The sequence below is a fragment of the Grampus griseus genome (genome assembly GCF_964374135.1).
Source record: "Grampus griseus genome assembly, chromosome: Y".
Lineage (NCBI taxonomy): Eukaryota > Metazoa > Chordata > Mammalia > Artiodactyla > Delphinidae > Grampus > Grampus griseus.
In genome coordinates this window covers 1,714,404-1,726,873 of record NC_139016.1, presented here as the reverse complement: position 1 = coordinate 1,726,873, position 12,470 = coordinate 1,714,404, and the positions used below count along the sequence as shown (strand labels likewise).

Here is a 12,470-nt window from a genome sequence, read left to right as displayed (position 1 = left end):
TGAAACTAACACAACATTATAAATCAACTCTAGTCCAATAAAAATTTTTAAAAAATAAGACAAATGATCTAATAAATGGGCAAAAGATGTCAACAGATATTTTACTAAAGATGACAGGAATGGCCAATACGCACATGAAAAGACGCTCAACGTCGTTACTTATTAGAGAACTACAAATCAGAACCAGAGTGAGATACCACTTCACGCCCATTTGGATGGTTAGAATAAAAAAAAAATGACAAGTGTTGGTGAGAATATGGAGAAATCAGAACCCTCATCCACTGGGTTTTATTATTTTTTTTCCAGGGTGGTTAAAAATATGAGTTTGGAAGCAAGCAGTCTTGGGTGCAAATTTCTTGTTCTGTTTCTTCATCATGATGTCTTTGGGTTCATCGCTGAAACTCAAGTTCAGTTGATGCCACTATAGCATGAGATGTATACAGCTGTCTATTTTCTTTTTATAAACTTTCTTACATTGAGATAATTATAGATTCACGTGCAGTTGTAGGAAATAAAAATAACACCAGAGCTTCGATGTGCCCTTTACCTGTTTCCCCTCTAGTAATAGAGTAACCATGGTAACCAGAATACGGGCATGGGTGCCATCCATCCTTCTTGCTCAGATGTCCTCAATTCTGCTTGTGAGGACACAGGGAGAAGACGGCCATCTACACGCCCAACAGAGACACCTCAGGAGGAACCAACCCTACCCACGCCTGGATCTCGGACTTCCAGCCTCCAGGACAGGGGGAAATAAATGTCTGTTGTTTGAGGGACCCGGTCTGGGGTGCTTTGTTATGGCAGCTCAAGAAGACCCACCCAAGCGTTCTAAGAGTCCTCTATCAAGCTGTATCATTGTGCCTATGCATGTCCAGTGGTCTCAGCATCATTTGTTGAAAAGACCATCCTTTCTCTAAGGCATTGCCTTTGCACTTGGTCAGACCCTTACGGGAAATAGTAGGTGCCCATGCCCAGGGTATTGGAAGATGAAATAATCAGGGACATCAAATGCTTGGTCCACATCTGGTCCCCAATACTGGGCGCTCTCTATACTGGTCTTGGCCCACTACTGAAACCTGGAAGGTCTAGAAAAGCGTTTCTGGAGGAGGACACAGTCTTGATGAAGAGCTGAGATCTAGACAGGCTGACAGAGAGTGTGTGTATTAGTTTCCTGGGGTGGTTGTAATAAATGACCACAAACCAGAGGCTTTAAACACTGTAAGTCCATCCTCCCCCATCCTGGAGACCAGACGTCTGAGGTCAAGGTGTCCCAGGGCCGCGGTCCCTCCAGAGGCTCCAGGGGAGGGTCCTTCCTGCCTCTTCCAGCTTCTGGGGGCTCCAGGCATCCCTGGGCTTGTGGCCGCGTCCCTCCCGTCTCTGCCTCCGTCTTCCCGGGGCTTCTCCTCTGTGTCTGGGTCTCTCCTCTTCTGTCTCTTAGAAGGACACCTGCCGGAGCAGATTGCTTTGAAAAGGAAGCAGTATAAGGTTTCTTCCCAACTTGTTTTCCTACTGTCTTTTCCCAAACTGCCAAGGTTATATTTTTACAAATCTCTTGTAGAGGTTCCTGGTTCCTTGAACAGTAAATAATCGAAAAATAGTTCTTGGATGACTTAGTAAAGGACTCATTCCAAGAACTTACAGGAAAAGGCAGGGGGTAAAAAAAAGTCCTTGAGAAACTGCTCTAAAAGGGCATGTCTTTCAACATTTCCTACAAAGCACTTGGCCAGAGAAATATTTTTGTGCGTTTTGTTGATACCAAGGAGTGGCCTTCTAGAAAAGTTATTTCGCATAACAAGCAGCAACAAGCCGGCAGAGTTAACTAACCCTACCAGGAATTCCGTGCATGTATCACGCAGACTGGGGGTGTCAAGCCCAAACATGGTGGGGGACCCACCAGAGACCAATGCGTGTGATTTGTTTTTTCTTTCTTCCCCAGCTCTATTATCATTGACGTGCAAACATGGTGTAAGTTGAAGGCTGCAACATAATGATTTCATGTATTTATTTACTTTTGAAATTCTGTGATCCATTTATTTATTTTTAGGCCACACTGCATGGCATGTGGGACCCTAGTTCCCTGACCAGGGATCCAACCTGCGCCCCCTGCATTGGAAGCTCGGCGTCTTCACCACTGGACCAGCAGGGAAGTCCTGATTTCATGGGTTGTTTTTTTTGCGGTACGCGGGCCTCTCGCTGTTGTGGCCTCTCCCGTTGCGGAGCACAGGCTCCGGACGCACAGGCTCAGTGGCCATGGCTCACGGGCCCAGCCGCTCCGCGGCACGTGGGATCCTCCCGGACTGGGGCACGAACCCGCGTCCCCTGCATCGGCAGGCAGACCCTCAACCACTGCGCCACCAGGGAAGCCCTGATTTCATGTTTATAAATCTCGCCAAACGGTCACCACCAAGCATGAGCTCACACCTCCACCAGGTCACATAGTTGCCCTTTCTTTTTGGTGATGAGAACTTTTAAGATCTACTCTCCTAGCGACTTCCGAGTTCGTAATACAGTATCGTCAGCTTTCATCACCGTGCTGTGCACTAGCCCATCCTGTTCCGTGTTCTGAATGTCTGTCCCCATCCCCAAGCCGTGTGAGTGTCTACGTGACATCAAGTCCCATCTTTCTCTCCCCGATTAGCGGTTTGTTCTGGCGACAGTCCAGTGCTAGGTTGTGTTTTTTTTTAACTTTTAAAAAAATTTAATTGGCATATAGTTGCTTTACAATGTTGTGTCAGCTTCTGCTGTACAACAAAGTGAAGCAGTTATATGTATACATATGCCACCTCTTTTTGCGATTTCCTTCCCATTTTTCCCCCTTTTTTAAATCATACAATTTGATTATTATAGTAAACTTGCTGATTCTCTCTGCTCATTACCTTGGTTAACAATCGGTGCTGTCTACGGACTGTCATACAGAGTGAAGTAAGTCAGAGAAAAACAAATATCGTATGCTAACACATATATGTGGAACCTAGAAAAATGGTACAGATGAACCGGTCTGCAGGGCAGAAAGAGAGACACAGACGTAGAGAACAAACGTACGGACACCAAGGGGGGAAAGCGGGGGTTGGGTGGTGGTGGTGGGATGAATTGGGCGATTGGGATTGACATGTACACACTAATATGTATAAAACAGATAACGAATAAGAACCTGCTGTATAAAATAAATAAATTTCAAAAAAAAAACCCGAACAACCAAAAATACTAAGACAGTAGTGGTATATAAGACATTACCTTAAGACACTAAGGTAAAAATGGCATGGTCCTCTAAAGGGCAGAGATCTATGAAATCGGGAAGGAGAATTGGTCTACTTTTCCTAATTCAGGTGTGGTGGCTAAAAGAAACCCTATTTTAGTTCAAGTTGTTCGCATTTCCACACCGAAACTCAGCAGCATTAGGATGACTCCTGTGCATTCAGCGCCAGGATGTGACCAAGTGACCTTGAATAACAAAAATACTTGCTGTGTTCCTGTAAATCTACACACCTTAATCCAGCCGGCCAGGTCAATACCTCTGGAAATGCTTTTTCTTCACCTGCCATTTCATCCTGCCCCAAAATAACTGGATAATATTTCTAGAACAATTAAATGTGTTTTTTTTTAAAAAAACTCCTATGTACCAAAATATTAGTGATAGTATAGGTCAAATCACATCTCTCAAGGATTCAACTTATGTTCACTCTGCAGTCCTGACATTACACAGCCCGAATCCTGGCACTGGCATTCTTCAGGAAATAACCTCGTAGTACACCTCTTGGATGGATATTACTTAGACGTCGTTAAAATGTTCTTACAGGTTCTTGTACGTTCTCATGTATTGATTGAGCACGTGTCAGAGTGCCTGCCATTTGGAGAGAACTCAAAAAACCATGTGATGGGTGGATAGATGGATGATGGATGGATGGATGGATGAAAGGATGGATAGACGATGGATGGATAGAGGGATGATGGATGGATGGATGGATGAAAGGATGGATAGACGATGGATGGATAGAGGGATGACGGATAGGTGGATGGATGGATGGATGGGTGAAATGGACGAGTCAATGCTAGAAGAGTAGGCAGCATGCCTGGAGAGAACTTATGAGATTTCCGAGGGTAAGAAGTAAACAGTTCTACTCATTTTACTGCTACCACCCATTCTGAAAAAACCCATTTGGTTATTTAAGTTTATGGCAGGACGAAGGCGTCCCATGCCTGTGTTATCCCAATGGCTCGGAACACACCCCAACACACATCCGAAGGAGACCCCACTGCTGTCTTAAAATTTTAATTGCAGTGTGCTAGCCTTTGACTAACGTGAGGACTGACCCTAGGATGCGCAGCAGAAGTCCATTTTAAGCGTACACTTTTAGCCAATGAGCGATCGACCATAGGCACTGGAGAACCCTCTTCTCCAGAGAAGCTGGACCGGACTCAGATGTTCATCTCCTGGAACCCTCCTCTCACGGATGCCAGACTCAGGCTCCCGTTTCTTCTAGTCCAACACTATGGCTCAGAGCACAGACGTTCCTTCCCCAACACAAAGTTATGGGATAACTCTAACGGTTGGTGATCACCCCATGCAACCCACCCAAGGACTATGTCCCTAGGGCTATTTCCAAGTAGCCCCTGAAGCATCATCTGTGTGAAACCAACCAAGACGACCAATCATTCACCCATAGATAAAAAGAAACCACCCCTCCATAGCTCACACCTCACACACGTGAATGCCACAACGAGCCCCAGAAGTCCACCCAGACCTCAGATGGATTTGAACACAGCCCTCTCAAGCTTCTTCCACACCTGTGTCTAATGAACTCATGACTTTCGATTGCACACGCGTGATAAGCCATTCCAACATTTAAAAACTACATTTCCTTCTCTTCAGTACAGCGACTGACATCCGGCTTTAATTATCCTACGGTGGCAACCAGCAATGACCCTGGGAGAAACTCCAACATACCGCATTCATTTCCGGATGCTTCTGGAGGGGAGGCTTTCTCATGGGATAAAGCGTCTAGTGTCATCAAACGGAGAACTGTCCCGAAAGAACCGAGTTGGCACGGCTTGGAGAGCACAGTGACTCCATACTGTGAAGTGAGGTAGTGTGACCCAGCACAGGGCAGCCTACAGGTTTGCCTCGAAACAGCCTCGACCAAATCCAGCGACCGTGAGCGCACGGCCACCAGACACCCCTCAGCGTAGACCCTGGGTTTCTCTACACCAGTAGGCCAACCAGTTTGGAAGCGGTCACCTCTCCCAAGCCAGCTGGAATCTTCCTTCCAAATATCTCTGACACATCTCCATGGGGCACCTGTCAATGCACTTGCAAGTCCTCTTGGGTATTTTTGCTGAAGAGGAACCACAGCCGTGGTGTTTCTCAGCCATGCTTGGGAAAGTCCACACTGGAGTCACACTCAAGGCATCCGAACGTTTGCTGCATCTTCACAGGAAGGACTTTTCATTCTGCAAAGTCTCAAGGCACTGAATAAAGGTTCCCAGGGCACTCAATACCTCTCCTCGTGTTACGGGCACTGGGACAGAAACTCTGCAGTGACATCTAACCCTACGTAGGACGGACACGGCAGGACCTGCCCAGGACAGAATTCTGAGCTCCTTCAAGCAAGACCAGAGACCCAGGGTTGACCAGAAGGTTATTCCTGTTCCCTTTTGCCAACAAGGTGTAAAGGAGATGCAACCTCCTGGGGAACCCCCAGGAGGCATGGGTAGCTGGGGTCACACAGGCCTTTGAGCTGGGTTTTGGATGGACCACGTGACTGACATGAGGCACGCAAGCTGGTCAACCATAAAGAGAGGCACATCGTGGAAGAGTCTTTCCCTCGGAAAGGACTCGAGACGTTCATGGAACAGGGCCACCCAACGCCATGGTGCCATCACTGCAGGAAGCGGTCCAGCTTCTCCTGAATCCGGACAAACGCATCCTTCCCCAGGTAGTCGATGCGTCCCTCCTCCCACTTCCTCCGCTCCTCATCGGGACTCAGTGCCTTTTCTTCGATGGAAATCTCAGAGACGGAGACGGCCAGGTCCACCTAGGGAAGACAAGCCCACAGGAGACGGTGTTAGAAAAACCGTCGTCAGAGAGTGAAAGCCGGCCCGGGCATCCACCTGGCTGAGCAATCGGTTCCACGGACAAACCTCACCACGTCTCAGGGAGACGGTGCTGACACTTTGCTTCTGAACAAACCACACGCTGAATTTAATACAACCTTCTCACAAGAAGATGCTTAGTTGGTCTGACTTTTTTGAAATTTTATACTTTATCATTGTACTTGTGTCCACTTGTTCCTAAGACTTGTTTTAATGTCTAGCCACTAAACCCTTTCACACACGCTTATATGATCATCTTAATCTTTCCACCCACCAAAAAAAGGTTCTGTATCTGCTATAATTAAAATGGATAACCAACAAGGACCTCCTGTAGAGCACAGGGAACTCTGCTCAATATTATATCACAACCTAAATGGGAAAAGAATTTGAAAAAAGAATAGATACCGATCTATGTATAATGGAATCAGTGTGCTGTATACCTGAAACTGTCACAACATCGTTAATCAACTCTACTCCAAAATAAAATTAAAAGTTAAAAAAAAAAACAAAAACACGTTCTGTATCCCTGAGTGTAACCAAACTACGTGAAATGAAGAAAAGGTTCATATTGTGTAAATAAAGTGTATGACATTTTGGACAGCCTGGCAAGACCATTTCAATACTAATTTAAATCTTTTTTTTTCTTGCCATGGCAGGGTTTCCATCTTCTTAAAGGATACGTATGAGGAAAATTATAAATACGCAAATGTGTACACACACACACACACACACACACACCCCTGACTTTTGGTTGGCACGCAAATAGATCAGCAAAAGTGGGGCTGGGGGGTGGACAGTACTGGACACCAGACAGTTATGCTACTGTTTCTATCCACTAGGCATGCAACACTTTCTCCACTGTTTATCTGCCACGATGCTTTCAAAGAGTTTTTACATATAAGGTTCTGCTTTCTACACTCATCCCCGCACAGTTTATTGAAACATTGCCAACGTGTTGCTCAAAGAAACTGCAAGAGTGAAAACAAGATATTTTCCAGGATAGCTCAGCACGTTTCCCCACTAAGAGCGCTTGGACTGGGGCTCCGTGAGTTCCCGGGAATGAAAACTTTCTGGAAAGAATGGGACACATTCAACTATATCTCAATTAAAAAATAAATTCAAAAGAAGAGAGACCCCAGAGAGCTCCCTCACCCCTTCCTCCATGTGAGGAACCAGCAACAAGACACCCTCTGTGAGCCAGGAAGTGGGCTCTCACCAGACACCAAGAAATCCATTTCTTATTGTTCATAAGCCACCCAGACTATGGTGTTTCTGTTACCGCAGCCTCAACAGACAAAAACACAATCCAAAAAATCAACACGAATTTTCATCCTACACCCAACACTCAGCTCTACAGCTGTATTTGCTCTAAAAGACCAAAAGGTATTATTAAGATCATGGTTAGAGAGAAATGAAAGCATTTCATCATCATTAAAAGCATCATCGCACAGCCTGAAGTTTGAGACCAGAGCATCTGTAAGACGGAGAGTCACGAAGGAAGCATCTTTCACTTCCTTCTTCAAGAAGAAATCAACGCATGCTCGATTTGGATTGAAACGTTCCCCCACCACCGCCAAATTTCCCAGCTTTTACGCTCGTCTTTTTAGACAGTGTGCATGAACTTCCAAGCCTACTTTGCGGGAAAACACAGCACAGCCCCATAACGTCAATTAACTTCTGCAGAACAGCTTTTGAAGAGAGAACGGGCGTGATTATCAGAGCAGAGGACAGGAAAGAGGGTGGACCGACCACCGCGGGCAAACGCAAGACAAACGGGTCTCAGGCAGCAGGAGAAGCAGGCGGACTCTTCTCTCCACAAGCGAGGCTCGAAATGGGGGTAACGCCAGTGCGTGTACGCAGCCGGCCCCTGAGTTAGCGCACAGCGTCCATCACGAGAGCTGGACAAGGCAGACAATGAGGACACCACCTCCAAAGCATCCTGGAGACTGGGGTCCCTGGTGACATCCACAGGGGGCTCCCGGCGTGGCTCCAAGGCTTCCTCAGGTGGGCCACCTTCCGCGCTTTCCACGGGCTGCTAGAAACATAACCGTTCCATCGTTAGTCTGCAGGGGGCTTCACAGGACCGCAGTCTTAACCAAAATGACAGAGAACTCTTTTTCCTGGGAAAATAAGACCAAACGAAGGGGTTGTGCTAAATAAGTAAGTAATTGAGTGTGCTCTGCCACTCTAAACTTCCCCCCAGCTTTTTCTTGCACAAGATGAGATGCTGACATTTATCATGCGATGTAAAGGTTAACGTTTCAAATCAGGAGACTGGGATTGACACATACACACTGCTATATATAAACTAGATCACTAATAAGGACCTACCGTAGAGCACAGGGAACTCTACTCAATACTCTGTAATGACCTATATGGGAAAAGAATCTAAAAAAGAGTGGATCTATGTGTATGTATAACAGATTTGCTTTGCTGTACAGCTGAAACGAACACCACATTGTAAATCAACTCTAGTAAAAATTTTAAAACAACAACAAAAATACTTTTCAGAGAGGGGCAATTAGTTTAGACCAAATGTCTACGGAAGCACTTGACTAAGATGGTCTGTCAACGAGATTAAGAGTCTGTCTGGATTTAATCTTCTGAGGATGCCTGGGGACAAAAGCCCAGATTCATGCGGGTAAATTTAGCGGGGGGAAAGAAAGGGAAAGCCATAATCCTTGAATAGTGACGTGAAACACGGGTGCAAAGTTGTCCCGAAAACTTAACAAAAATTAAGGAAGACATATAGGCCATTTTGATGTTGTATCTTTTTCTTTTCTGAGTCTTCCTAAAGCAAGATATAAGAGAATGACCAAAGGACCAACACAAAACTCAGTGATGGAGGAGGGAAAAAAAATGTGAATAGACAACCAGGTCTCCTATCCACCTCGAAAGTAAAGAGACTCGTCACAACACCATGGAAAAACCATTTAGAAAGGTCACGGGATGGTGAAGAAGCCCATGGGGCACCTCCTCTGGTGGTCGATGGACAGGCATGCAGAGACACGGCCATGCTTAAGAAGTAGAAGCAGGGAATTCCCAGGAGGTCCAGTGGTTAAGACCCTGAACTTCCAAGGCAGGGGGCGCAGATTCGATCCCTGGTCAGGGAACTAGGATCCCGTATGCTGTGCGGTACAGAAGAAAAAAAAAAAAGAATTAGAAAGAAACAGAAGTGAGTTATACCGAGTTGGTTTGGGTCCCTGTGAAGTCTGCGAATTGGGTGGAGGGTGGTGACAACGGGTCACACATCACTCCAGCGGAAGTCTCCATTTCCGGCCAACCTATCATCTAAAAAGAAAGAGCAAACGCCAAGTTAGGACAACCCTTCGTGCAAATACAAACACCCAATCAATGCTTTTCTGCCTCCAAATACGGCAAATATGGCTCAGAGGAGCTCGCCAATGCCTGTGTCTGCTGCTTCGTCTTGGGCTCCTTGCATCTAAGCAGGACCACATGATGAATTCTCACCCACGGCGTTGAGGAGATGTGACCTGAGTCCACCCCAGACTGGGTGCTGAGGTGGGGGACACGTTTCCTACCCTCTGCCCCACAGGTCAGGTGAAGAGCAATGTCCCTTGGCAGACAACCTCTTCCAATTTCAGCCGGGATTCCACAGGAAAACGAAACCCTACGGAAAACCATTTGAGCGACTAGTTTCTCGGCTCTCCCAAGGGTGGTACGTAGCAAAGATCATCCCAGAGGCACAGGACACGACTTAATGCATTACAGGCGGTGGGTGGCTTCCTCGTGGGAGCCTAACCCTTTCTTAAGGAGCCGCCGTGGACAAGGGCTTCCTTGGATGGTGATGGAGCAGAGGCCAAGGGGAGGAATCCTGGATCCCCGCAAGACCGCATGGACCACAGCACAGCTTTACCGCCTGGGCTGAGTGTGACACGCACCAGAAATACACTTGTATGTATTTGGGGGGCTATTTCTTACAGTAGCTAGCCCACCCCGATGAATTCAGGGTTGGGGGCCGAGGCCGCGCCCCCAGGCTGCAGCCCATTCAAGTCCAAAGGCTCCAGCAATGTAACTACAGAGAAGAGAACGCGGACACAGCTGCCCATCCTCACGGCAAACACACGGCAGGAATCGTGTCGTGGGCTGGGCTGACCCCGACTGTGGCGGTCAGACAGAGCTTCCTCCATGCGGGGAAGGCAGATTCCCCAGCCACTGCCCCAGAGATTCTGAGTGAGTTGACCTGACGCGGAGGCTGGCAACTCACACTCCCAGCTCCCAAATCTCTGGTACCGGCTTTCCCGTCTTGGAGAAAGGGCAGGTCATCCCTGTATTAGCGGAGGCACCTACGTATACGTCCAAAGGCTATTCACAGAGTGACGTAGGAAGACCAAAGAGTGGGCCACCCTCATGCAGCTTACTGTCTAAGGAGAGAGATGAATGTCCCACCAATAACAACTGTAAGATGACAATCCTGTAAAATTCTGCAAAGGAAAATGACAGAGAACCAAGGGCAGGTTTATCAAGGTCAGATCGACCTCGTCAGGAGGGGTAAGGACTCCTGAAGCAGTAACATCTGGAACAAAGTTTGAAAGATGAGCAGGAGACGTGGGGAGAAAGAGACAATGGTGAGAAAGCAGGACAGCACGCACGTGCAAATGTCCTGAGGCAGAGGTAAAGGAGGACATCAGGAAACTGAAGTAAGTTGGCAGTAAAAAGTGCACAAAAGTACATTTTTGGTGAAATTCAGTAAAAACATTTTTAATGTAGAAGAGAACACTGTGTTCATAAAGTTGCTCTTTTTAAATTTTGCTTTTTCTCTCTCGTCAACTTGAAAGTGCCAATTAAAATACAGGCTCATAAAAAGGAACAAAATCATGCCATTTGCAGCAACATGGATGGACCTAGAGATGATCATACTCAGTGAAGTAAGTCAGAGAAAGACAAATATCGCATGATATCACTTACATGTGGAATCTACAATATGACACTCATGAACTTATCTATAAAACAGAAACAGGCTCACAGATACAGAGAACAGACCGGTGGTTGCCAAGGTTGCGGGGGAGGGATTGATCAGGAGTTTGGGATTAGCAGATGCAAACTATTATATATAGGATGGATAAATGACAAGGTCCTACTGTAGAGCACAGGGAACTATGTTCAATATCTTGTGATAAACCATCATGGAAAAGAATATGAAAAAGAACAGATACATGTATAACAACCACTTCGCCGTACAGCAGAAATTAACACAACACTGGAAATCAACTATAATTCAATAAAATATTAAAAAAAAAATAAAAACAAAAAATATGGGCTCATTCTTCCTGATCTTGATTATGTACGTGAAAGCCAAAAATAAAATTAAGTTCTAATAATTACAGTAGAAAATAAAATGATAACTTTATCCAAAACATGAAAGGCCAGGATAATAACAGCTCCTTTGTATTAGGTGTTCAACACTGGTCCCTAAATTAAACTCATAAACTTGTTACGCATTATTCCTTTTAATCTCACAACAACCCCATGACGTAGAGAGTCTGATCCCTTCTCTTACTGAGGAAAAGTTGAACTTTCAGACAGAGATACTCGTTAAACATGCCAGACGTAGCAAGGGAGAGAGGGGGGATTTGAATTCACACCTCTCTGACTACCAAGCCCTCTACGAGCCCTATTCAATCCACATCATTAATGCATCCTAAGTCTCCCTGGTGTACAAAATACCAAAACAACCTTTAGGGAAAAAAAAATGACGAATGAGATAATTGCACTACCTACAAATAATAAATACCATAAAAATAAATAATTTCCTCATCCAATCAGGGTTGGGTAGTGGAATTTTCTAGTTTGAATCCTAACACCCATTGAAAAAAAGAAACTGCATAAATTACTTACTGTCTCTGAAACTCAAGTTCTTGAATCATACACAGCACGGACACTCGATGTAACGGACAAACGAAGCAGTTGGCCTGGCAAACGGTTAATCGCCAACAGATGTGAGTAATCTCAGAAAGATTAGTTGAACTGGATTGGGGAAAATGTCAATTTTGTCAGCTTAATTTCTCTCAAGAAAGAACACATAAATAAATTCCACGTGGGCCATCATGAAACTCTATCCTTCCTTGGAAGAGATTTAACTCAGGGTCATTTACTTGATAAGAAAGGATGAACTAATAATACAACTTTTCCACTTGTCTTCTGCAGATGTGTTAGGCTCTTACAAATTTAAACAGGAAAAGAAGTTATGTCAACTCACGCTAACATTTCTGAACAAGACCCCTAGACGTAGATACAAACTTCTGAACAAGACCCCTAGACACAGATGCAAACTACTATATATAAAATAGGTGAACAACAAGGATTTACTGTATAGCACAGGGAAGTATATTCGGTATCTTGTAATAAGCTATAATGGA

The 12,470-nt window shown here is 45.4% G+C and overlaps 1 protein-coding gene across 2 annotated transcripts in view; it reads right to left on the bottom strand.

The window, feature by feature from the left end:
* Window positions 1-4,261: 4,261 nt before the first annotated feature.
* Window positions 4,262-12,470, bottom strand: part of LOC309817736 (glycogenin-2-like) — a 32,027-nt gene continuing 23,818 nt past the window's right edge. The window contains exons 8-10 of one of the 2 annotated variants that reach the window (XM_082647009.1): window positions 9,277-9,381; window positions 8,018-8,125; window positions 4,262-6,032 (exon numbers count right to left, since the gene is read on the bottom strand). In XM_082647009.1, coding sequence (XP_082503135.1) covers window positions 5,877-6,032; window positions 8,018-8,125; window positions 9,277-9,381 — 369 coding nt within the window. In that variant the 3' untranslated portion in view covers window positions 4,262-5,876. The remainder of the gene's footprint in view (window positions 6,033-8,017; window positions 8,126-9,276; window positions 9,382-12,470) is intronic. The other variant, XM_082647010.1, reaches the window with a different exon arrangement.